Here is a 23306-nt window from a genome sequence, read left to right on the forward strand (position 1 = left end):
AAGACACCACCTATAGAATCAACTATGCCCTGTGACACGTCAAGGGGAAACAGAACTGTCAATTCATTGTGTGTAAGGCTACAGTGATAACCTGAGGATGTTTTAGTAAAACAGCTGAATTATCCACCCTCCTTCTTCAATGGAGCTGAAGACTAGGATTTAAGGCACATTAGTCAGCATGCTACTGCATTGACCCTACTGAGTGATGATTCTGTCTTGAACACATACCGTGAGTGTTCTGCAGCCATGAAAGAAGGAGATTTACTGGAGATGGTTTTCTCAGAATCAAGGTGATGATTTAAAAAAAAATTGATCATGTTGAATTCCATCTAGTTCTAGTTTGGTTTAGTTCAGATGCGGGATTTAGCTGTGGAACTGTGAGAGCTTAACATGATGAACTGATGTTTGTGGAGACACACAAGTGTGTAAGTTTTTTGTCCTTTTAATAAGCTCTTTGTCCTTGAAAATTACATTCAGCTCAGTAGGAAATCTGGGTGCAAGCAGCTACCAGGATCAAACTCACTGCTACATGATAGTTGTTTAAAACATGTGGTATGCTTCAGTATGGAATCTTTAAACAAAATAGTTCTAACTTGCAGCTGTTGCTACACAGACTGTATGCAGATAAGTCACAAATAGCTGAGCATATGTGTGGTGCAAGGTTAAAACAATAACAAGCAGGTCGAATCATTCAAACACTGGAAATCACTTTGACTCCAGGCCAAAAGCTTAGCTTGAGATGATATCAGTATGGGATAAAAAGAGGATAAACTAACAGGCTTAGCAGCCAGCTTGTTGGAGTCAGCATATAGTATCTATACTTCCAGCAGGAGAGCAGATGGTCATATATTTAAGGAAGCACCAGACAGGGAGTCAGGAGATCTGAATTCTATTCCTGGCTCTGCAGCAGTATTCCTATGTCACCTTGGGGAGTCACTTTTTTCCCCTTTTTTCTTAATCTTTTAAGTAGTGGCAATAATATTTGCTTGTCTCACAGGACAGTTGAGAGGCTAAACTGATGCTGAAAAAATCGCTCTGAAGCTCTAAGAAGAACGTATGGAAGAACTGCAAGGTAAACTTGTTTGGAAGAAAGGACACCACATGGTTTCATATGGCATGTTTGTGCCATATGTTTACAACCTTTCCTCTCCCCAGAATGTCCCATGCCTTTTTGCACACAGTTTTCAAGGAGGGAATAAATGGATTAAGCTGCCTTCCACATTTGCTAGAAAGATAAGCAGCTGCCAGTAAGAACCTGACCAAAGAACAGACTTTATTACTGAGAGAGGCATTATTTATTCCCAAGAGGGCAATAGGCTTGTTGAAGTTAACTGTTTGTCCCAAGATATTTTTGCATTGGTGGCAGAATAATGTCTCTAATGGCTTTTATTCTGAATCCAGTAGTACTGCTTGCAAGCTGAACATTAAGTACTTAAGTATTGTCTTTTATGAACAGATCCTCTGCCGAAGTCCCAAAAAAAGCCCATTTTTTAAACCAGTGAGAAAAGTCCACGATTATTTCACAGGACTTTTATATAAAGCCCATTAAAATCAACTAGACTTCAAAGGAATTTGAATCAAAGACTTAGCAAGCAACTGTCATTTCTTCTGAATCCTATGCCCATTAAGCAAAATGACCCTATCTATCTTCATAACTATTTGGCATCATAGAAGTAATGTTTTCACTGTAGAATAAACAGTTTCTGCTTTCAGTGTGGAGGTGTAAGCTTTGGACTGGAGTTGAGTTTTAGTGCATATCATGATTTGCTCCATTTGTGCTTATCTTTTTTGCAAGAGAAAAAAATAGGATGAAGCCTCTTGATTTTTCCTCTGTGCCTCCATTTTTCTAATTTCTAGATTCTGAGTCCCTGCCAAGGGACTGAACCCCAATTCAAAGTCAGCTTTGGTAAAAAGGCACAGACAAAACTGCAGAAGTCTTCAAAACATTAGTCTACCTCATAGCAGTGGAGACAAAGGAAGAAAAGCAAAGGTTATCTGACCAGATGTCCTGAGTGTCAATATGCAATACGGTCTTCCAACATGAGTTTGTTTTTCTCACAAACAGAGCTGCCTCTAATCTTTTAAACTGGACTGCCTTCAGCTCTTTTGGAAGTCATTGTGGGTTTAGTATCTACATGGAGGGAAATATCCATCATTTCCAGGTTTGGGCTGTTGAACAGATTATAGCATGTAGCAATAAAATGGAAAGGGTCTGGTGTGATTTATGAAGAAGAACATATTCTTCTCTTCCATGCAGCCTGGTTTTGTGAGAACACACTTTTGAGATAAGCTGGTCCTCTTTTATACTGGGACTGTTCTGCTGCCTGTTTCCTTGATGACAACCTTGTTAGTAATGTTAGAAGACTTCATACTTTGCTGAGAAAGACTTACAAAGATACTATAATTACAGTTAATGTCCATTGCATGTGTACACAAACAAACTGACTTACTGGACTATATTCACCCCAAACCCATGCAGTTTTCTGCATTAAATCACCATGGGATAGCTTTAATCCAATAGAGAATCTGGGTGAAACAATTGCTTTCTGAAGAACTGTTCCATATTCTAATTGTAGTCTATTTAGGAAGGAATTCAACTGTTCACTCTTGATATATGAACTAAGCAAGATATTAAATATTTCAGATAGTAACCAGCCCACTATTTTGAGTATATAACAAAAAAACGCTCTTTATGACAGCGTAAAGTTGATAGTTTATGGCCAGAGACTGACCTGGTCCCACTGAAAGTGGTTTAGATGAGACTGTGATGTCCCTGTCTTTCTCTTTTACAGAAATGTTGGTTGTTCCTTTCATGTCCTCTTTTTGGCTAGGCAAGTGACAGAATTGCAATTAAGAGGTCAAAGAGGTGCACCACAAAGACAGAAACAGAGGAAGGAAGAGAGCAAGGATGGAGCTTGTTTTATCAGTGTTCTCTTGTTCGCTGTGATTCTTATAAACTAATCTTCACTAGTTGCCATCGATCTTGCAGGTAACATTTTCTCCAATTACTACAAAATTCGTCATGTAACTTTTTCAAAGATTTGAAGGTATCATATAGAAAGATCTTCTTATAAGAAGTGCTTCTGTGAGAATGTTGCTATTTGTATATGTTTGTGTTTAGGGGTGTGGAACAGAGACCTTGGAGGATTAAGAAAAAGTAAAACTACTTTAAAACAAAGTTAATGATTCAACAAGGGAAGGTTCACTTCCAGGATAAGTCTGGTTATATATTATCCACTACAAATATAGTATTCATTAGAGATCTATCCTCCTCTCTAGTCCTGCACTGTCAGGGCTGGATTCTTTGCACAAAGATGTGGCTTTTTCCTGGGATCATCTTTTCTTTGGGGATGCTAATTCCTGGAAAACTCAGCTTGAAATTGCAATATGATGGGTGAGTATGAATGGGGTATCATGAAGAATTGTGCATGCAGTGAAATTTCCAGGAACTGTTCATAACAATTACAAACTGAAAACCTGGAGATAGGATTACTAAGCTGTAAGCTTTGTAAGATTTGGAAAGAAAATACAAAGATGGGAAATGAAGACAAAGAGAACCAAATCCAAGCCAACAAAGATATGGCTGCAACCGTAGGAGACACAGAATGCCCCTCAAATGGATCTCAGGATGCTCTGCTTCCATTAGCTGAAATTCATTTGTCTTAGCCTCTTTCATAATGAACTTTGAAATCAGATGCTGTAGGAATAAAATGCTTTTTCTGAGTATAAAGCGGGGGGATGACAGAGCAAAAATATATCTATTAATAAAAGAACCTGAGGTTATGTGAAAAAGATGGTGTTTCAAAAAGCAACTTAGATACTGAATCCCTGTTAGAAATCAGTACAAGTAACAAAAATAAGCTAATGGAGTTGCTCCAGAGAACCATCACCCAAAAGTGTTCAGAGAATGAGATTATCACATTTTTTATTACTGATTAATGTTTTTGAAAAGTATGAAATGTCTAGTTTTGCTGTATTCTCCATTCTCAGTTCTGCTTCGTAAGAAAATGAGCAATATAAAATTATACTGTTTGCCTATCTAAATTATTTTGTTTCATTCATCCTCAACTTTTCAAGGAATGATAGCTCACTCTGCCTTTACAGCAGCTGGGATTTTCAGGAGGGGCACAAATATAGTGTGGAGGCCAGCTATCCACACATAACTTTATACATGGAATTTTCTAAAGTAAACAGAGAAAGTAGCCCCGTGCTGAATGACTCTAGACTAATTATATCCCTTGAATACAGTTTTTAAATGGAGAAAAATGAAGCAATACCTACTGCAAGTAAGTCCTTCATAGTATACCTGTTCAACAACTCTCCTGGCAAAGTCACTTGCAGAACATACAGAGTCACCACTTCTCTCTTTAAAATGTGTTATTTCACTTGGGTAATATTTAGTCTTCAGATTTGTATCAGGGACTCAGTCAGAGCCTGTCTATTTCACTGGAGAGAATTCAACAGACCCTTGGTAACGTAGTGTTCATTTTTCTTTCTAATTGCTCTTCAGGACTGAACCTGTTGAGTACGTGCATGGGATTTAAAAATACACTTAATAGAATGGTCAGTGTGACTTTGGGTGGGCAGTACCTGCACAAAGATGAAATGACTGGTAGAGCCCATTTTCACTGGCCTTTGCTCTGTTCAACAAGTTAAATGAAATATCTGATCTATGAGCATAGAAGGAAACACAGCTTGTGCTGAGAAAGTCCTTTAATTGGTAAGAAAGCTTAACCATAGCATTTAAAAAACTGTTGTTCTCACATGGTCACACGGGCTGACTTTGCACTTCTCCACTGAGAATTCTAGTCCATAATCATAAATGAGTATGTGCTTTCTAATCTTAGTTTACTATTAAAAATGATTTGTCTCCACACTGGCTATTGTAAAAGGTTTATCAGTAAATAAGAGCTGGCCATCTGGCAGCAATCTGACTGTCTGGCATTTCTTTCATTTGGTGTAATTAAGACATAATGTCAATGAGGATAGAAAGATATTACAGGATATTGTTTCCCTTCCTGATAGACAAAGAGCAAAGCAAGCCCAGGCATTTAGAGAGAATAAACTCTGAACTGCAGCTGAGATGTTTATTCTCCCAGTAAAGATGTTTATCCTGCATCTACAAGGTTCTATTACAAAGATATCATGGCTGTTGTAGCAAATTGTTAGCAATGCAAATGTAGTCATTTTGCCCCATAGATAAGGGTGGTATATTTAACAGCATCTCCTGAACCAGCAGTAAACAGCCCATTTTAACTATCAAGTTCTACATTTTTCTATCAGCAAAGGTGATACATTCAAGAGAGATGTAAAAAAACCCAAATCCCTCTATTTTTCAGTGGATAAAGTGAATGAATAGTGAATTCTATTTGCATGTATATTAAGCTGATAATTGTACATTTGTGTATGGAAGCACAAATGATAGCAGTTGCAATTCAGATGATGAGAGCATATTATATTGATGACCATAATGATTCACCATACAAGGCTTTTGCAACAAGAATTTCTGTTACAAAGGCTTTAAAATGTAAAATGTTCTTTTTTTGTACATGTCATGTAAAGGGTCTAAGGCCCACTGAAGTCACTGAAGGAGGTTGTGAAGCAGTGGTTATTGGTTACTACCCAATACGAGTATTTCTCAGGTTTCCCATTCTATCACATGAGTAGTGCATAACTGCTATCTCACCTTTGAGTAAAGTAATGTAGTCATCAAAATCCACTCCTCGTTATGAAACCCTTTCATTAGAGATGTCACACTTGCTGTCAGTTCTGGAAAACTGATCTGAACGAACACTGGAAAAGAATTAGAAAAATAATTACAAAAGTTTTTTTAAATAGAGCACACACATTTTCTTTTTCTGCATGACCAAGCATTTTAATTTGCTCTTTGTAAACTTTCCATATTTTTTTCAGATTTAGCCTGCAGTAAATTAAAGTGTCATAGGGCCTCATGAAAATATATACTCAGACACTGGATCTGTATGACTTTTCTAGAAATAAAAAAATCATAGATCCTGTACTAGAAATTTTTGTTTCCTGTCAATTCATTAAGAATATGCAATTCTGGAGACCACACTGTTTGTGGAATGAATTGGCTATTCTCATGACAAGTAGTTTGTGAACATCTCAAGCTCTTAGCAATGTTCATTTATCATGACTACCTAATGTTCTTGCATGATAAAGTAGGTCAACAAAGCACCAAGTCTATCTGGCATAACTGAATAATTCCTAAACAGGAGAAAAGAAAAGTGACATCTTATCAAATAAATAGTTTATTATATATTACCGATGATCTTGTTTTGGCCCTGGTCCTGCAAAGGCAGAAAGTAATACCAGGGCTCATGCAAGCAGTTGACTTCAGTGAAGCTGTTATGGTGAATAAAGAATTACTGCTGGCAAGGAAGCAGAGTTATCCTAATGCTCTAACAACAGAAAACCCACAAGACTTACTTCTACTTGCAGCTAAAACATTCCAGGATTTCATCACTCAGATATGCTATTATTGGAACGGCACTCAGTTACATGCTCTATCTTCCTTCTACATAACAAAATATCTCTTTTTGACTTATGAAATCATGGATACTTTAACAGACATTAAGACTGGTCCTGTTTCTCTGCTGAATTTCCAGGGATCAGGTTTTTCATATTGTGCCAGAAACATTTCAGCAAGTCCAACATCTTCAGCATCTTTGCAGCACTGTACTGGTGAGTAAAGATAACCATGTGTGCCCAAAAAGCAGACTGGGGTCTTGGACTGTAAAACAGATTTGCATGGAACTTTGAACAGGAGTGAAGGTTAAAGTAAACCTGAAAAACCTTTACCTAACTTTTTTTTCTTAGTGTAGGGTGGAATTACCCTTCCACTACCTGAAGGAATTTATGGGAAGAAGTTAGTTTCCTTGCATGGATCTGTGAAGGTACTGCTCCTTATCAGTGGTGCCTGAGTCAATGGAAACACTAAGCCAGTGCTGCATGCTCTATGAACAGATAGTTGGAGAATAGTTAAAGGGAGAATTTGAAGAAAAACTTCTTCCAGTTACTGATATGAGGCTACTCTATCATAAATATATTTTCTCATTCTGAAAAAAGAGCTTGATTTGTGCATTTCTTTCTCCTCTGCACAGCTGGATTTGTGGAAGCCCCAGCTGCCTGAAGACATCCGGGCTGGAGAAGACCTGCACATAAGGGTCCCAGCCTCTCTGGTGCAGGAGGTGAAAGACAACTTAGATCATCATCTGATCTCTTACAAGTATGACCCCTAATTTCCTGATGGGGAAGTGTGGTTCTAACAATCTGTGCTATCACAAAAGGACCTAGCCCTTCCAATGAACAGTCAGCAAGTATTGACGATAGGACTCAATCTTTTTCTCAAGTGGCTCCAACTTCCCTTGACCTGCCCAATGCACAGATGCTAGATACACCTTTGAGTTGTAAAGGCACATTCCCCTGTGCCCTGTTTATTTACCTTCCAGATAGCCTGGACTGTGAATTTGGAGCTGGGATCTGAGGCAATCCCATCTGTCTTCTTTCCTGCTGTTGCCTTCTCAGTGGCAGAGGATGGCGCCCAGAAGTATGACTGTTTTTTATTCTAAAGTCAGGAAGCCAAACTTGGTGCAACCACTACTTATAGGAACATGCTTTGCTCTTGGAAAGTATGGATACTTGAACATAGGGTCCCCCCTATTTCGGAAATGCCAAAGGTTTAACCAGTGTCACTGCACAGAAGCAGTTTCTGTAGCTCTCATTTTCCCTTCCCTGTCTTTTGTTCCTCCTCTGGTTTGGGGAAGAGCCCTTTCAAAGTAAATATTCCGCCAGCTTTTTCAGAGCTGCACTTTTCTATCCCTATCCTGTCCCCTGCCAGGCTGGTGAGAATTTTCTGGCATAATCCAGCCAAACATAGACATCCCAGCCTAGGACAAAGGTCTCAGTGGAAGTGCCTACTGAGCACACAATTGGGAGCCACAAGATGCAAATGGCCAATGATGTTTTTATCACACCTACCCAGCCACACATTTTCATTAACTGCCATGCTTCTACTGCCAACCAGAAGATCTAATCCAGATACAAAGAGTGTTTATAAAGCCAAATGGAATTAAATAAGGTATATTCTTCACACAGTCTCATTCCCATTTGGAACTGACTTTTTCAGGTAACCAGTAGCTAGCTATATTTCATATAAACAGTCCTGTAGTCATTCAGGGCTGGTGACAAGCGGCCAATGGACATACACTGACATTTACCAATCAAAGATAAGTTAAAAGAAGATTGGTGTCACTTCAAAGTTGTTTAGAGTTAAAGCTGATCTTGACATCCTGCATCTTGCCTGACAAATTCTTTTTAGTAAGTATGATGCCCTGACAAGCAGAGATGGAGAGATATAAGGTAGGAGCCAGTACAAATGATCTAGCATCAGGTTTAGGTATTCATGACTTAGACCACATTCCAGAAGATATTTAACCTCTTATTTATATCAAGTCTCTTCATCTGCTAATATTTTCAACTGATTCTAGTGGAAATGTAAAGACTAAACTGAAGCTACCTTAATCTCATTTTTTTCCGTCCCCTCCCCCTCAGATTAGGGCCAGAACTGTATTCACCTTGTGTAGGGCCCTAAAGAAAGAGGTGGGTAATTTAATAGTCAAACTGAAATGTTGGCTTTGTATTGCAAAAGGGTTGAGATGAGTATGGCAATGTTAGAGTTAAAGTTCCTATAATAGATTCAAAGCAGGAACCACCTTTTAGAAGGCAGTTGACATGCAAGGAAGGTAACATGACTGTTAGGTATATAATGATAGAGACATAAATGACAAGTTATAATCAGGACATCAATATTCTGACTGTGTCATACTCTGGGATTTCAACTCTCCAGAGCTCTGATAAGGCATTTTGCATGTGTGGTTTCAGTTCATGGGAATTTGCACTGCCTAAATTTTAGTTTGAAGTTCAGATGTGAATAAACATCAAAGCTCAGAGTGAAAGTCGGCTGTAACTACTCTTACAAGTTTCTTATGTGCAGTTTCCAGAAATGCCCATGAGTGCTACTGTCAGCAGAATAGCCTATTAGCACTTACAGTGTTTGAAATCAACAATGCTTAAGCTACCTTTGCAATTGTCATGGCAAGCATTTACAATGAGCTCAGATTTGTAACAATGTTACAAGGAGCTGATTGCAGTGAGAAAGCACAGTGCATGAGGCTTCTGAAGCCAAGGAAAAGGTTTTATTGACTACCTTAATCATGAAAGCATGCCTGTGCTATACTTATTTCAGAAGTAATTTGTAGCTAAAAAGCAAGAAGAGCTTTTTGAAGGAAAGAGGGAGGTTGTTCTGACTTTTGCAAATTCCAACAAATACTTCAATGAAGTCTTTGCAAATTAAAATTTTCTCCATAAATGACAATGAAACACTAATCTTAAATTTTTCACTTTTCCCTCCTTTTCCCAAAAGGTGGTATTTTACAGTTTTGCTGAGAAGCAGAAGCGGTGAAGAAAAGAAAGTTATTGAACATTTTTGGTAGAAAATTGACAATCTTTAAAAAAAACCCCAACTGGTAAAATTGTTACTTTATTATTAAAACCCAGTGAAAATCTCAGTATTTTGAAATTTCTCTTACCATTATGCTGATGGTGATTTGCAAGGCAGCTGACAACAGAAGGGAGGGCTAAATCCTTTCATTTGTTGATGTAAGCAATGTACCCACCATGATAGTTCTGCAGTAATTGTTGGGGATTGTTTTCTTTTCTATTTCCCTTTTTCCTCTCCCCTCAGAGTCCTAATACCTGACGTGCAGGAACTTATGGATCAGAGCATGTTAAAGGAGAGGAGCAGCCACAGGCAGGGGCCAGAAGGTTATGTCTACACCCAGTATCATCCAATGGAAGAGGTAAAGAGGAACCCAAGTCTGCCTGCTTTCTGTGTTGCTGCTATTTTGTAAATACCACAGCAAGCAACTCTGTGCTTGCAGAAAGCTCAGCTGAAGTCAGTGGAGCTCTTTCTGGCTTTCTTCTTTGCAGAATCAATCCTTAATCTTTGACTAGAATCTTGGCCTGGTCGAATTGGACATGAATTTTCCATTGATTTTGATTAAATCCTCAGTTCCTCCCTGACCAACACTTAAATGCTCTGAGTGAAGCAGACATATTGTTTTGCAAATAATATTCTGGGGTTCAGTTGATCAGTTTACTACCTTTCTAACGTATTATGCTTTACCATTATCTCTAGCATTTATTCATTTAGACCCCAATATGTTTGATGCTGACCCAAATGTGAAGTCCAATGACTATTGCGTCTCTGGAATCTCAGTGAGGAAGAAGAGGTGATCAGTGGGAGGCCTGTAGAAAGAAGTAACTTAAGGACAAGTTTTTGACACTTTAGGAGAGAATAATGAGGGTGGGAGAGGGTGGGACAGCGAAGACTTCTAGGTGCTATGTTCCACAGACCAGTGGGTAAGCAGAGCATGGTGGTATTTTTCCTCCTAGACACACAAAAAGAGTGAGAGAGCAGAGTCAATCCTCACATTTACGTTGTTTGAGCTACCCATTGGGGTTGACTGCTGCTGAACTCAGGTGTGAAAAATCAGTACTGATAGGGAAGAAACTGTAATATTGTTTTGAAGATTTGATGGTGTGGTTCCACGTCTGGTGAAGTAAACAGAAAGATGCCAAAAGGACAGGCATGTTGAATGAGATCCAGGACAGTGTGTCAGTGCTGTATTGCAGTGATGTTATCTTTGAGCACCCAGTGAGATATGACCATGCATTTGCCCAGAGCCAAGTGAAAGGCCTTCCATGGGTGTTAAGTGATATCACGGATTGAAATAAGCTCTGAGGAAAACGTTGCTTGTCTGGAAATAGAGGTGGGAAAGAGAAGGAAACTCTCACTTTGGGCCAAGAATTCTCTGTGACTATTTCAGATTTATCAATGGATGACTCAGATCCAGAAGAACAACAGTGAGCTGGTCACTCAGCACTACCTGGGGAAGACAATTGAGAATCGAACAATGTATTATCTGCAGGTAAGGGAGGAGCTTTCTTAAAATGAATAAAAGGCATCTTCACAAAAAAGTACACAGGAGAAGACAGGAGTCAGATCTTTCCTAAAACAGTGCTCATCCCAGTTCACTGAAATAATAGGAAATGGTTTTACTCCTCTACACTACAGTAAGATTTGCCACTTTCATATACACTATCACTATAACCTTGCTATTATACAGTGAAAACAACAAATTTAACTGAAGTCTTGTTTAGAAATACTAATCAAGCTGAAACTAGCTTGGCAACAGCTGTGTGTGAGGAAAAAGAGTTTTGGTTTGTTGGTTTTTTTACTTATTGCAGCATATAGCCTTTCTGCTAGGAGTATTTAATGACTTTTTTTATCAGACTCTCTAGTAAAAACCATAATCTTACTAATTGGTTTAGTTATTGTCTAATCCGTTCCTATCGCTGAGTAAAATTAGATTCCCTACCTTTTTTTGTTTCCCCTTCTAAAAAAAAAAATCTCAAAGTAAGAAAAAACAGTCCTGTGAATGACTAATATGGAAAAAAAGAAACTGGTTTATTGACAGTCCTGCTCAACAGACACTTTAAAACTCTTGCCCTAAAATACTACAGAGATGGGCTTATTAGGAGGGAGAGCTTGTCATAATAATATCTGTAAAAATAAAAATCTCAGATGGCTCAACAACACATCAAGGCACATCCTTTTCTTTCTGTGTTATGGTAGGCTGTTTTATCGTAAAGTAAGTTTTCCAAATGATCATTTTTACACTCCCTCAGATCAGCCAACCATCAGAAAAAAACAAAAAGATCATTTGGATGGACTGTGGGATTCATGCCAGAGAATGGATCTCTCCAGCCTTCTGCCAGTGGTTTGTGAAAGAAGTGAGTCCTCACTTTTCCACTTAGATAATAAAAAAACCCGTATCACTTTGGATACTTCAGTTCTCTTCTCTATTGTGGCATCAAGAATTATGCTTTTTCTGTTAAAATATTATTTTCAAAATTAGTAAGTAGTACAGATATCTGTGGAGAGAGAGCTAAGTGCAAATCACAGTCTGAGCAATATTTGTTAGTGCATCGTTTTCTCCACCTGAACTGATTCCAAAGCCTGTGAACTTGACAGCAATCTGTCCATTTCCCACAGTAGCTTTTGGATGAAGCCTCTCTGCATCACAAATCCAGAGTCTCCCTGGAATAAAGCAACTCTAAGATATGGTATAGCAATGTTCCATGTGTACTGGCACACAGTTACACTATCATGCAGCTTTCATACCTGCAAAACTATATCCATGTGACCATACACTGTCACTTTCTTAATGTCAAAAGGTAGATATCTCCACATATCTGGAGATCAAGTAGATCTTTCATACCATGGTGATGTTCAGGAGTGTGTGATTCCCTGATGACAGTTCTAAACTAGCTCTTTCCAGTGATTACAACTAGATTCTCTGCTCACTCGTCTGTACTTTTTCCTTTCAGATTCTTCAAAATTACAAATCTGACCTAAAGATAAGAAGATTTCTACAGAATTTGGACCTCTATGTCTTGCCAGTCCTCAATATTGATGGCTATATCTATTCCTGGGAAAAAGTAAGTAGTGAAAATCCAGGAACTAGATTGAAAGTTAGATGTGCATAGCATGTTTTGTTAATTTTAGATGCAATCATAGTAATTATATTTAAACAGAGAACAGTGACACAATCATTACTCACACGAATCCTCTCATGGCAGAGAGGTTTTGTTTCTTCCGGTAAATCAGCAGTGACTTGAGATTATAGGGCTAAAAAATCTTAGCAAATGTCATGAGCCTGGGGAAGAGAGGACAAAACCACAGTATCGATTGCTTTTGGGTTTCTGGGGATGGACTGACTTCCCTGATAACAGCTCAAGGCTTGGTTGATGGAGTTAAGCACGTCTGGAAGAATCGGTCATTCTTCACAAGAGATGTCAACTGCCAGATGGGTCTAAGCACCTTTGCAGCATGGGACAGGAGAAGAATTGGTCAAATATTGGGCTATTTGGTTTTGAAATGGGTGTGCCCTCCCAAATAATCTTCCTTTTCTGATATGGAGCATAATGCAAAATGTTGGTTGTCATCTACTCTCATCAAGCTTCCAGCCCAGTCAAAACACTGTTTAATACAGGACCTCAGCATGGCCTGATAGGCTACCACCACGTGGATCCTGCTGCCTCCCTGGCAGGTTTGGGACATCATACATTACACTTGGATGCATGGGTAATTCAGCCAGGAAGCTCATACAGGCAGTGCGGTGAGGTCTGCAGAGAACTAAGCGTAGCAATGAGTACCAAGTAGAGAACCAAGGAGCAGCAGCAAGATTACCTAACAAAAAAGCATTAACCTTCTTTAATTTGAAACAAACATAAGTTCAGCTGTCATCCCTTGGACACAGAGGTATCCCTCACAATGCCAAGTCTTTCTTAGGAGTGCAGCACTGCATGGAAGCAGTTGAGTACTACAGAAAAATTCCACTTTTTTTTTTTTTAAAGCTCAGTAGGCTCATTTCAAGGTGCATGCAGGCTTGTGTAATATGACAGCCTGGCTGTAGTAGATAAAATGTTCTATCACTAAGCTTTATCACCCTTGCACACAGAGTTGCACTATTACAATGCAAGAGCTACTCAGAATGCAGAGGTCTAAAATAAAGGTATCTTTACACCATATTAGCACTAGGCCCTATGGATCATTAAGTTGTTATTATGTAACTGCAGTTACTTTTGTTTAGGATCGTCTGTGGAGGAAAAACCGTTCTCCCCACATGAATGGCACCTGCTACGGGACAGATCTCAATCGAAACTTCAATTCCTCCTGGGGCAGTAAGTTCCAAGTATTTCAGATCAGCAACGCAAGTGTAAAGCAAGAGTAATAACTAGTCTCTGAAATAAGATGAGATCCTATATGAAAGGAATACTCATCTTGTTGTCATCAAGACATACGTAAAAATAAAAACCTGGTTTGTAAAAATATTAAGTCATTGACTTTCAACTGGCATTTATTTTTGTGAGCAGAAAATTGCTGCTTATATAACTATACCTCTAATTCACTGCAGGAGCAAGAATTAGCTCTAGGCAGCAATGTTAGGAGTTAGTCACTTAACAGCCAGTAGTTCTATATGCCATGAATTTCAAGAAGCTTCTATAGCTTCCCTAGCAGGTGGTACATTGTGGTAGTGCCAGGGTGTTTTTGTTGCAGTCAGCCTCCAAATCTGTGTTAAATATTTCAGTTTTGTAGAAAAGCTTCCACCAACAGAGTAAAACGTTTAAGTCCCACTGAGCTGTCTAGTCTCCCTGCCCACATAAACACACACCTTAACACTCCAAGGTAAACTTTCCTGTTGCCTCTGAACAGATATTTATATGTATCTCCATTGATTCACTTTTTGTATTCCTCTCCAGGTGTTGGTGTTTCTTATAACTGCAGCAGTGAAACCTTCTGTGGATCTGGACCAGAATCAGAGCCTGAGACAAGAGCTGTGGCTCAGTTAATTGAAAAGAAGAAGAGTGACATTTTGTGCTATTTAACAATTCATTCCTACGGACAGTACATCCTCACTCCATATGGCTTCACAACTGAACCTCCAAGTAACAGTGAAGAACTGGTAGGGCAAAACATTCATCTTGTACACTTGTGGAGAACAAGTACAGGCAGTATATTGCATGTGGCACAACTCTATTTGCCATCTTGCCTTTCCTTCAGAGGAGCTGGGCTTATTCAGGGGCTTGGCTCCCAGAGTTACCGCCACTCCTCACATTTCCACACAGTGAGGACAGGCTATGGGCTGGCACTGGCTCCCCTCCCTTGCTCAGCCACAAAAATTGGAACCATCCTGCACAGAGTTTAATATCTACATTAGCTTTGTGTATTCTCTGGATTTACAAATCCTCTCATGTCTATCTAATAATATATCAGAGTTCTTGGCTTCTATTTAACGCGGCTTTCCTATCGCCTAAACAGAACCTCTTGTGACACTGATTTGGTGTTTCTATAGAGGAAAAGTGAAGTAACAAGGAAAAGAAGTAACAAATAACTTTTCTTTAAAGAAAGCTTCCTTTGAGGCAGGTCTCCAGGGCTTTAGTTATTCATTTCCCTAAGGTAGGGCTGTGGTCTCTTCATCTTCCTTGGTTGCCTGTTGTATGTGCAGTATCAGCAAGGTTTATTTGCCTCAGAATTAATCCTAATCCTTCATCTTAAATCAGGAAAATTGAATTATTACAGATATGGTTACTGGTAAGTGGAGAAGAGCACCAAGTTCTTGCTGCATACAAGAATGCATTTGCACTTGAGGATTCCAGCACATTATACACACATGGCAGTCACAATTGTGTCCAGAAAGGGAATTCCAAAATGTTCACTAGGAGAATGGGAGCAAAGCAGGCACCTGCTTCTTGGTTACTTCTTCCCTCAGTTTCTCAATGTTCTAATTTGAGTTCATTAACATGTATTTTTATGAACATTTCAGTAGCTGTAGCACTAGTCTAGAGCATGTGGTACTTGGTTTGGACTTCATATGAGTCACTGAAAAAGTCCTTTAGTCTGTCTATGGCTCAGTTTCTAAAGATGGTGGGATACAGAGTCTATGGCACTATAATAAGTGTAAGGGATCAACCACTGCTGTAGTCAGTATGCTATACAGCACAGATTCTAACTCTCCAAAATACAGCCCCCTAGCTTTACAACAAAGCAAATACTTTCTCTACCTAATAGCAGAGTAATTTTCAAAATTTTAATATCATTTTCATGATACAAGAATCAAGAACAATTTGCCCAAATGTTTGTAATGGGTTTCTCTAAAGTCCTGAACTTATAATATCAAAACTTAAAGCTGATCATATGTAAATGTAAAGCTGAAAGAGACAAAAATTTTGGCCCACTCAAAATAATAGTTGAATGTACTGGTACTCATGACAATGCTGTTCCTATTTTGAATTTATAGATGCATGTTGCAGAGAAAGCAGCTGCTGCTCTGATGGGAAAGTATGGGACCAGTTATAAAGTAGGATCAACCTCTTTAATTTTATGTAAGTTTCTTTATGTTTCCCTTTGATTGCTCTATTTTTCAAAGGAGAGTCATTCTTGTGTCACAGGCATCAATAAGTACTCTTTTGCTGAGTTTCCTCTTTGAGTAATATTTAATGGGCTGGTTCAGTGGAACATCTAAGCAGCAGTCATTTGAATACAAGATAACACTGTACATTATAAAGCTGACTGCAGGAAGGAAGGAAGCATTGATCAGAAGCTAGTTCCTACATGAATTCCTCACAGATACATCACAGGGGACAGAAGGAGATTGGTGATACATCATCCTGACCCTGCTGAAGTCAGCAGCAAAACTCCTATTTGTCTTCACTGTTGTCAAGCAAAAATTAAAATCCCAATCAGGTCTACAGTTACTCCATCAGACATTATCACATGGCAGCTGCTTGCAATTCTGCATGAAATATGTCGGTTTCAGCCTTGTTCCTAGTGGAGTGGATAGCCACATCACCAACACACCATCACAGCTGGTACTAGTTGACGGCCTTTACAAAGAGGACTAGAGGGCTCTAGAGACTGCCTGGTAAACTCAGTCTTTTCCCAGTAAGCAGTAAGTCATGCCAGTCACTGAGAAGAGTAAGCAGTTGGCTCCTGTACCCATGCGGTTTTGCATATTCACGATGTCTGTGCCAGTCTCACAAGTCACCTACTGCATGAGTGATGCAGTGTAAGTACAAGGTACCTTGTTCATGCCCAGGACTGCATTTTGCCAAGGTTTGTGCTTACACTGAATAGGTAAGAAAAAATATCCATGAGGCATATGAACAGGGAGTAGCCAGAAATTTTTCAGACTCGACCAAAATTATGCTTAAAAACAAATATACAAAGAAATCCCAGGCAGTGTCAATGTAGGAAATAAAGTACCAAAACAGACAAATGGCCAGTCCATCTTGTACTCCACACTAATCACAACAAAATGTTACAAACACAGAATCCCTGGAACTCAACTCCTGTTACCATACAATACCATCTTATGGAGGATTGTTTCATTTAGGAAACTCCATAAAAGACTTTTAGTATAATTAAGAATTGTAGCACCTAGAAACTCTGTTCTCCATGTTACACTGATATACAATTGCTGCTTAGTTCAGGGATTCGGGTATAATCTTGCATTAACTATAGCAAGAAGTATTTTCAAAGAACTGTGCTTAATACATGTATCTCCCCTCTAATTTTAAATTTACAGACAGTAACTCAGGCTCCTCACGGGACTGGGCTCACATGATTGGCATTCCTTTCTCCTACACATTTGAACTGCGAGACAACGGTACTCACGGATTTATTCTACCCGTTGAACAGATCCAGCCCACATGTGAAGAGACCATGTTGGCTGTGACAACTATCATAGAGTATGTTGATCAGAAGTACTTCCCCGGTGGGGCTGTGATGCTGACCTCTGGCAGCTTAGGCCTGAGCCTTTGCCTGAATGTTCTACTTACATGGACTGCTTCTTAAAAACAGTTTAGAGAACTCAGTAAGAGACTCACATGCAAAGTATAATGTCCCTTTGAAAAGACACAATATCATGAACAGAGGAACTAAATGTCAACTATTTCAATAAAGGCTCATCCCACAAAATAACAAGCATCCACTTGCATTTTGATAGCTGTGTTTCAGGGAAGGAGAAAAGGATGAAGAGCTGTGGCAATCTCCCAAGCTTCCCTTGCTGGCTCTGCAAGAAGCCAGCTTGAGTACACATGGGGGACAGGACACCATTACTCCCTGGTTCTTGAGCATGTTTTCAGTGCTCACCTGGGCCTATGTCACCCTTATGTCAGCCACAGTCCCGTCCTGTCACAATTCTCCCCACTGCCTGACCCCACTGGCTGCTGAGTCCTGCTGGCATTAGCAAGATGCCTGTGAGACTTAAGCGTCTCCAGTTCCCACTACAGAAAACTGGACAGCTTCCTTGACATCCACCTCCTTCCGTAAATGGGCACATTGGGATTTACCAGAAAATACAGGGCCTCAAAAGCTAGCAAAAAGTCATAATCAAACAAGCATCAACAGCAGCCTGAAATGAAGAGTTGAGCTGGTACAAGCACGTGGCGACAGACAAGAGGTGTGGCCCTGTGATTTAGGTGCAGTTGGATTAGTGATGATACAAACTGCCCAAATCCTTCAAAAATACAAAAGAGAAAGGTAAAAGGAAGGTGAGGATGGGGTGTCAGTCCTACCTCACGGAGCAGACACCAGAGAGCGATTTCTTTGCATCCTCAACTACCAAAACTGTGTGACTGGTGGCTACAAATATTCTCCCTAAATCAGACTCCTAAGGGACTTCATAACAGATGGTACGCAAAGAAGCTTAATTTGCAGAGGTGTGCCTTTCTTACAAACCACCTTAATCCTTTGGGATTCACTCTGCAGAAGGACTGGGACCCATTTGCATGGCTCTCCATCATTTCGGAGAGCCTGCATCTCGCAGGGTCCTGCCTGGGATCCCCACGCGAAGCTGGAAGCGCACCGGAGCGCCAGAGGATAGGAAATGCTTCAGCCCGTTGAGCAGGGCCCCTCCGCCTGAGCTGCTCAAAAGAAAATGCCAAGAGCTTCTGTGTTGCTACAGCCAACACCAGAGGGTGCAGGGCATTCACTGAAATACAGAAGACCTATTTTAACCTGTATTCTGTCCGCTTTTCAATCCAGGAGTCCCACATCCTAGAGATACGTTCACCAGGCTTGGCTATTACAGATAATAGGACAAATTATTATTTTTTTTTCTGATAGAAAATAAAGAGTCCAGGGGGAAAAAATCATAATAGTTTAAAAAAATTGTATTAAATGTCTGATTTTCTTAGCAAATTGCAAGATTCCACTTGAAAATTGAAGGTGTTCTAACCAGAGATTTTCAACAATATATTTCCAGCTTTGGGGAAGAGAATGCTTTTTTTTTTTTTTTCTGCTTCATTGTTTGAAGGCCAATGATGGCAAACGCAGATCAAGAGCTTCTGCCAGAAAGCTCACAGATAAAGAACATTGAAAGAACTGTAATATAACTGTAATAACTGTCTTCAAGTTATAAAGTACAGCAAGACTCAGTGCCTTAACCAAGATCTCAAAGAAGGTCTGTGGCAGAACCTGGAAAATTCTTTTGTCTGGTTCTCTTCCAACATTTCCGAGAGAAGGATGCATATTACTTAAACATAGTAAACAAACAAACAAACCCCAAACAGACAAAACCTTGCAGTCATTTTTCCAAAGTACAGCCTATTGTCATTTTACCTGTACTGTTAGTTGACAAACAGCTCCTGTGTTCATTGTCCACAGATTATTACCAATTGGTGTAGCTAAATCTGTCTGACTCCTGCAGGTTCCCCAGAGCATAGTCCTTCCAGACCAACCACTCGTTTACAGTAAGACCCGTCTGTCACTGGGCTCTGTAGCAGAAGGTGTCACTAATTAGCACTTCTCCCCACAGGAGCATCACTCCCCAAACTTATGTTTAGTTTAGGATGTGACTTGTAAGCCTTTAAATTTGTATTTGTATATTGTGTCTTTGGAACTGTAAGAAACAAGACAAGTCCATCTGGCCCATCACTGTGAGCTATCTTTAAGCTTTTGCCAAGAGAGGTTGGACCAGATGATCCTTGAGGTCCCTTCCAACCTGGTATTCTATGATTCTGTGATTCTGAGTGGGGTTTGACCACAAGTGTTTCGGAGCCATTTGCTGGCACGAAGCAGTGAAGCTCCCACTGCCACCAGCAGCAGATGGCAGTGTCCTCCGGGGATGAATGTCCACACGGTCACCCTGCCAAAGCCAACCCAAGATTGCACTGCTACCAATCACCTTCCAACACTAACCCATCACTACACTGGTACAAAAAAGCTGCCGGCCAGGCCTTTTTTAGGAGATTCAGAGAAGTTGCACAGCCTGTAAGCCTAGAACCAGAGAGAAACGGAGCTGGTTTTGCCAATCTTGGGTATCTTTTGAGAAAATTGTTTACCACTACAAAATACAACCAGGTGTGTCCCAAAGTTAATTAGTAGGTTTCTGAGGACTGGCTCAGTCCGCTATTAGTTCCCCTTGTTAAAATAACCACCACCAGGGAGGGGAAGATGCCCCTGCATATGGCACCTAGGCAGGGGGATGAGGGGAGATTTTGTTTCTAGCATTCCCAGCATTCAAGACTCATAGAAGTGGAGAGTTCTCCAGAAAAAAAAAAAAAAAAAAAAAAAAAAAAAAAAAATTTGGAAAGGAATGAAAATTTAAAACACAATAAAATTTAACGAGATAAAATAAAATAAATAAATAAATAAAAAAAAAAAAAAAAAGAAAAAAAAAAAAAGATATTTGGCAATAATCATTATTTAGAACAATGTCTGCTGCTGTCAGCACACTGATCATGCCTGGGCTTCCAGCTCCTTGGATCTGTCAGCAATGACTCACTGACTCTGCATAGTGAAACCACAAATGAAGGTTGTGTGGAAGCAGCACCTTGCCCTCATTGCCACTGCAGAACAGACGTCCTGCAATGAGCGCTTACAGCTGCTTTTAGGAACTATCATTGCACAGACAAGCCACAACCACTAAAAGGCCAATGCTGCAGCAAATTGATCCTTACAAACATTACACAGGCTCTGTATTTCACACACCCTCCCATCTGCTGACAAAAATCAGAGTAGAGAGGGTGTATTTTATCAACCATGTTTTGCAAAGGAAAATTTTAAAGAAAAAGATAGCATGGATGTCTCTATTGAAACTCCTCTTACTTTATGAATCCATTGCATGGTTTTATCTCTCCTGCATTCCACTGTTGCTTTTTCTGACCCTTGCCAGGTTTTGCTTTTTGATAAAGTATGGAAAGAGCAGCTTTCTGATTTCTTGCATGTTCGAAGCACAGCATTATCCTACTGAGACAACAGTGCAACTTCTGATTTACTTGTGTAAACACATGCAAAACTAAAAGATTCTACTATTCATTGTTGTTTCTCTCCAATAATTTTACCAAGACCCATGCCCCTTCCCTTTTTATCTCAGAGTTAAACACCCAAATCATGTTTGCTTTATTATATAATTAGTATTGCAAAGGATTAATTACTTTTGGTCATTCAGGTTATTGAATAAAAACAAAATTGAATAAAAACCCAGTTCTGAGTAAGTGTTCTATATTATCCTTGTTAACATTTTGTCTGTAATACAAAAATAAAGATTGAAGAATGAGCCATCAGTGATCTCATTCCATTTCATGGAAGGAGCTCCTCTCTCTGTTAATTTCTCCTCCATGCTATGTTAATTTGATACAGTCCTCAGGCTCCTAACAAGTTAGCAACACTGCCCTCATTAAGGAAAGTGAAGATATCACGAGGGAACTACACTATTAAATGAACGTGTGTAACCTCATTTCTTAGAGCATCACATGATGAAAGAGCAAAAACCTACAGTTTTGAGGGGAATGTGGAAAACACCTCTGTCAGTTGACTTTCCTGGGAAAGCACTAGCAACACAAGTTGTTCCTTCCTGATAAACCACTTATGCTCCAGAAACGCACTCAAACATTCTTTTGTGCAGGTCCTAACCCAAGCAAAAAACTCTCAGACTTGAACACCTTAGACTTATGAACACCTTAGACCGTATGAAAATTGGAAGCAGTCTTAACTGGAACAAACCTGCGCAGAAACAAAGAAATATGTTCTCAGTGTGTTCCAGACATTATTGTAGATGGAAACGTATTTATGGCAGCTGAAGACCTAGCCCTTTGTGTCCCAAATCCCTCTAGCCCAAAATCCCCCTTTTCCAAAGTAGCCTGCTAACTGCTTCAGACAGAAAGGTCAGGCTCTGAATGGAAAAGAAAAAACAAAAGTATCATGAGCTGGTCTTGGGATCCCTCAGCCTAAAACCTGTAGGTATTCATGGTCCTGGTAAACTTTCTCTCATTCCCTGCATCTTCTTTTGGCTTCATCCAGAGCTGGATTTTCTTCACTAGGTGGGATATCCAGTTATATCATACACAAAAAAGACAGCAAAACCCATTGCTTTGATGAAACATACTATGCTCACAATTTCCTTCCATATAAATGGCTAGCCAAAGCTGCTTTGTTTCCATTACCATTAAGCTGAGAGGGGACCAATAACAAGAAGAAATAAACAGAGGTTATGATTGGGCATTAGAATTAGTAAACTTGGGTACCTTTAATGAAAATCTTCTCTAAAATGCATTTTATATTTCCTGCGTCCTACTTCCAACAGATCTGGATGATCCTTGTTGGTATAAAGGAATAATTTGATGACAACTTGTCATCAGTTGCTCCTGACTGCCAAATCTCGCAGTGCCTGTTTATGTGCATGGTGGGCATTCATAAAACCAGCTTCTTTTCTGCAAGTTGGCAAACAGTATGAGTGTGCTATTCACAAGGCAGCCAGTGGCAAGCAAGAGCAAATGCAGTGCCATGCTCACACCTTTTAATTCACCTCGGTATATTGACCCAAGGTACATCCTATCACAGCTGCGCTCTGTTGTGTGGGAATGCCTCAAATGAAAGCAATATAATTTAGGGAGAGGTGGTTAGGATTGCACAGTACCATCTGCAATGGAAAATCTCTAGAGGAGGGAGAACATTTGCAAAAATGATGGAAATTTACTGTGCTGACTAAGATGTAAGTAATACTGGCTTTACAAGTGGGAAAGAGGGTAGGTCACAGATGGACTAATAGTGCCATTTTTCCTGGCTTTAGCTTCTTCTGCATGAGCATCTAAAAGACACAGCCCTTGTTTTGAAAATACAAAGTCTTCCTGTTCTCAAACACCCATACAGCTTTTCCTGGGAGAGGGCTGAGGAGGAAAAGGATTACTGATGATTAGTGAGGCACAGGGCGGAAGAAGGACTAAAGCTAATGAGGGAGATACTGAGCACAAGCATAACCAGGCAGCAAGGAACACAGGAGTAAGCATCGCACTCTGTGATAGTTATGTGTAAAATTCTATTTGACAGAGTCACACAACAGAAGTTTCCATCCTGAGACTGCAGTACAGGTTTTCATGTTATTTACTGCTAGTGCCAGGGCAGGTCAACCAACTGATTGTAGCAAGGATCCCCCATGCACTCCCATTATCTAACACACAAAATATAAGTCTGTTTCTAATGTCTCGTGTTCTTAGTTCCTAAAAAAACAGACACACATTAATCTATGAGAAATGCCACTTCACTCCAACTTCTCTCTTCTCACTTCATTCTGCATATTCTTTTAGATTTGCATGTTGCAACTTTTTTTTTTTTTTCCCAAGCTACCTAATTAGAAATAAATAAGGAGGGTTTTTTG

The 23306-nt window shown here is 39.6% G+C and overlaps 1 protein-coding gene across 1 annotated transcript; it reads left to right on the forward strand.

Moving 5' to 3' along the window:
* Positions 1-3266: 3266 nt before the first annotated feature.
* Positions 3267-17620, forward strand: CPO (carboxypeptidase O). The gene is made up of 11 exons (XM_014954249.1): positions 3267-3394; positions 6630-6705; positions 7125-7249; positions 9767-9881; positions 10911-11012; positions 11773-11877; positions 12475-12585; positions 13740-13830; positions 14410-14612; positions 15948-16032; positions 17235-17620. Exons 1-11 carry the CDS (start codon positions 3315-3317, stop codon positions 17501-17503), a joined length of 1362 nt encoding a protein of 453 aa, XP_014809735.1. The 5' UTR covers positions 3267-3314; the 3' UTR covers positions 17504-17620.
* Positions 17621-23306: the final 5686 nt, after the last annotated feature.

This window comes from Calidris pugnax, unplaced genomic scaffold, assembly GCF_001431845.1.
Source record: "Calidris pugnax isolate Ruff unplaced genomic scaffold, ASM143184v1 scaffold103, whole genome shotgun sequence".
NCBI classification, from domain to species: Eukaryota; Metazoa; Chordata; class Aves; order Charadriiformes; family Scolopacidae; genus Calidris; species Calidris pugnax.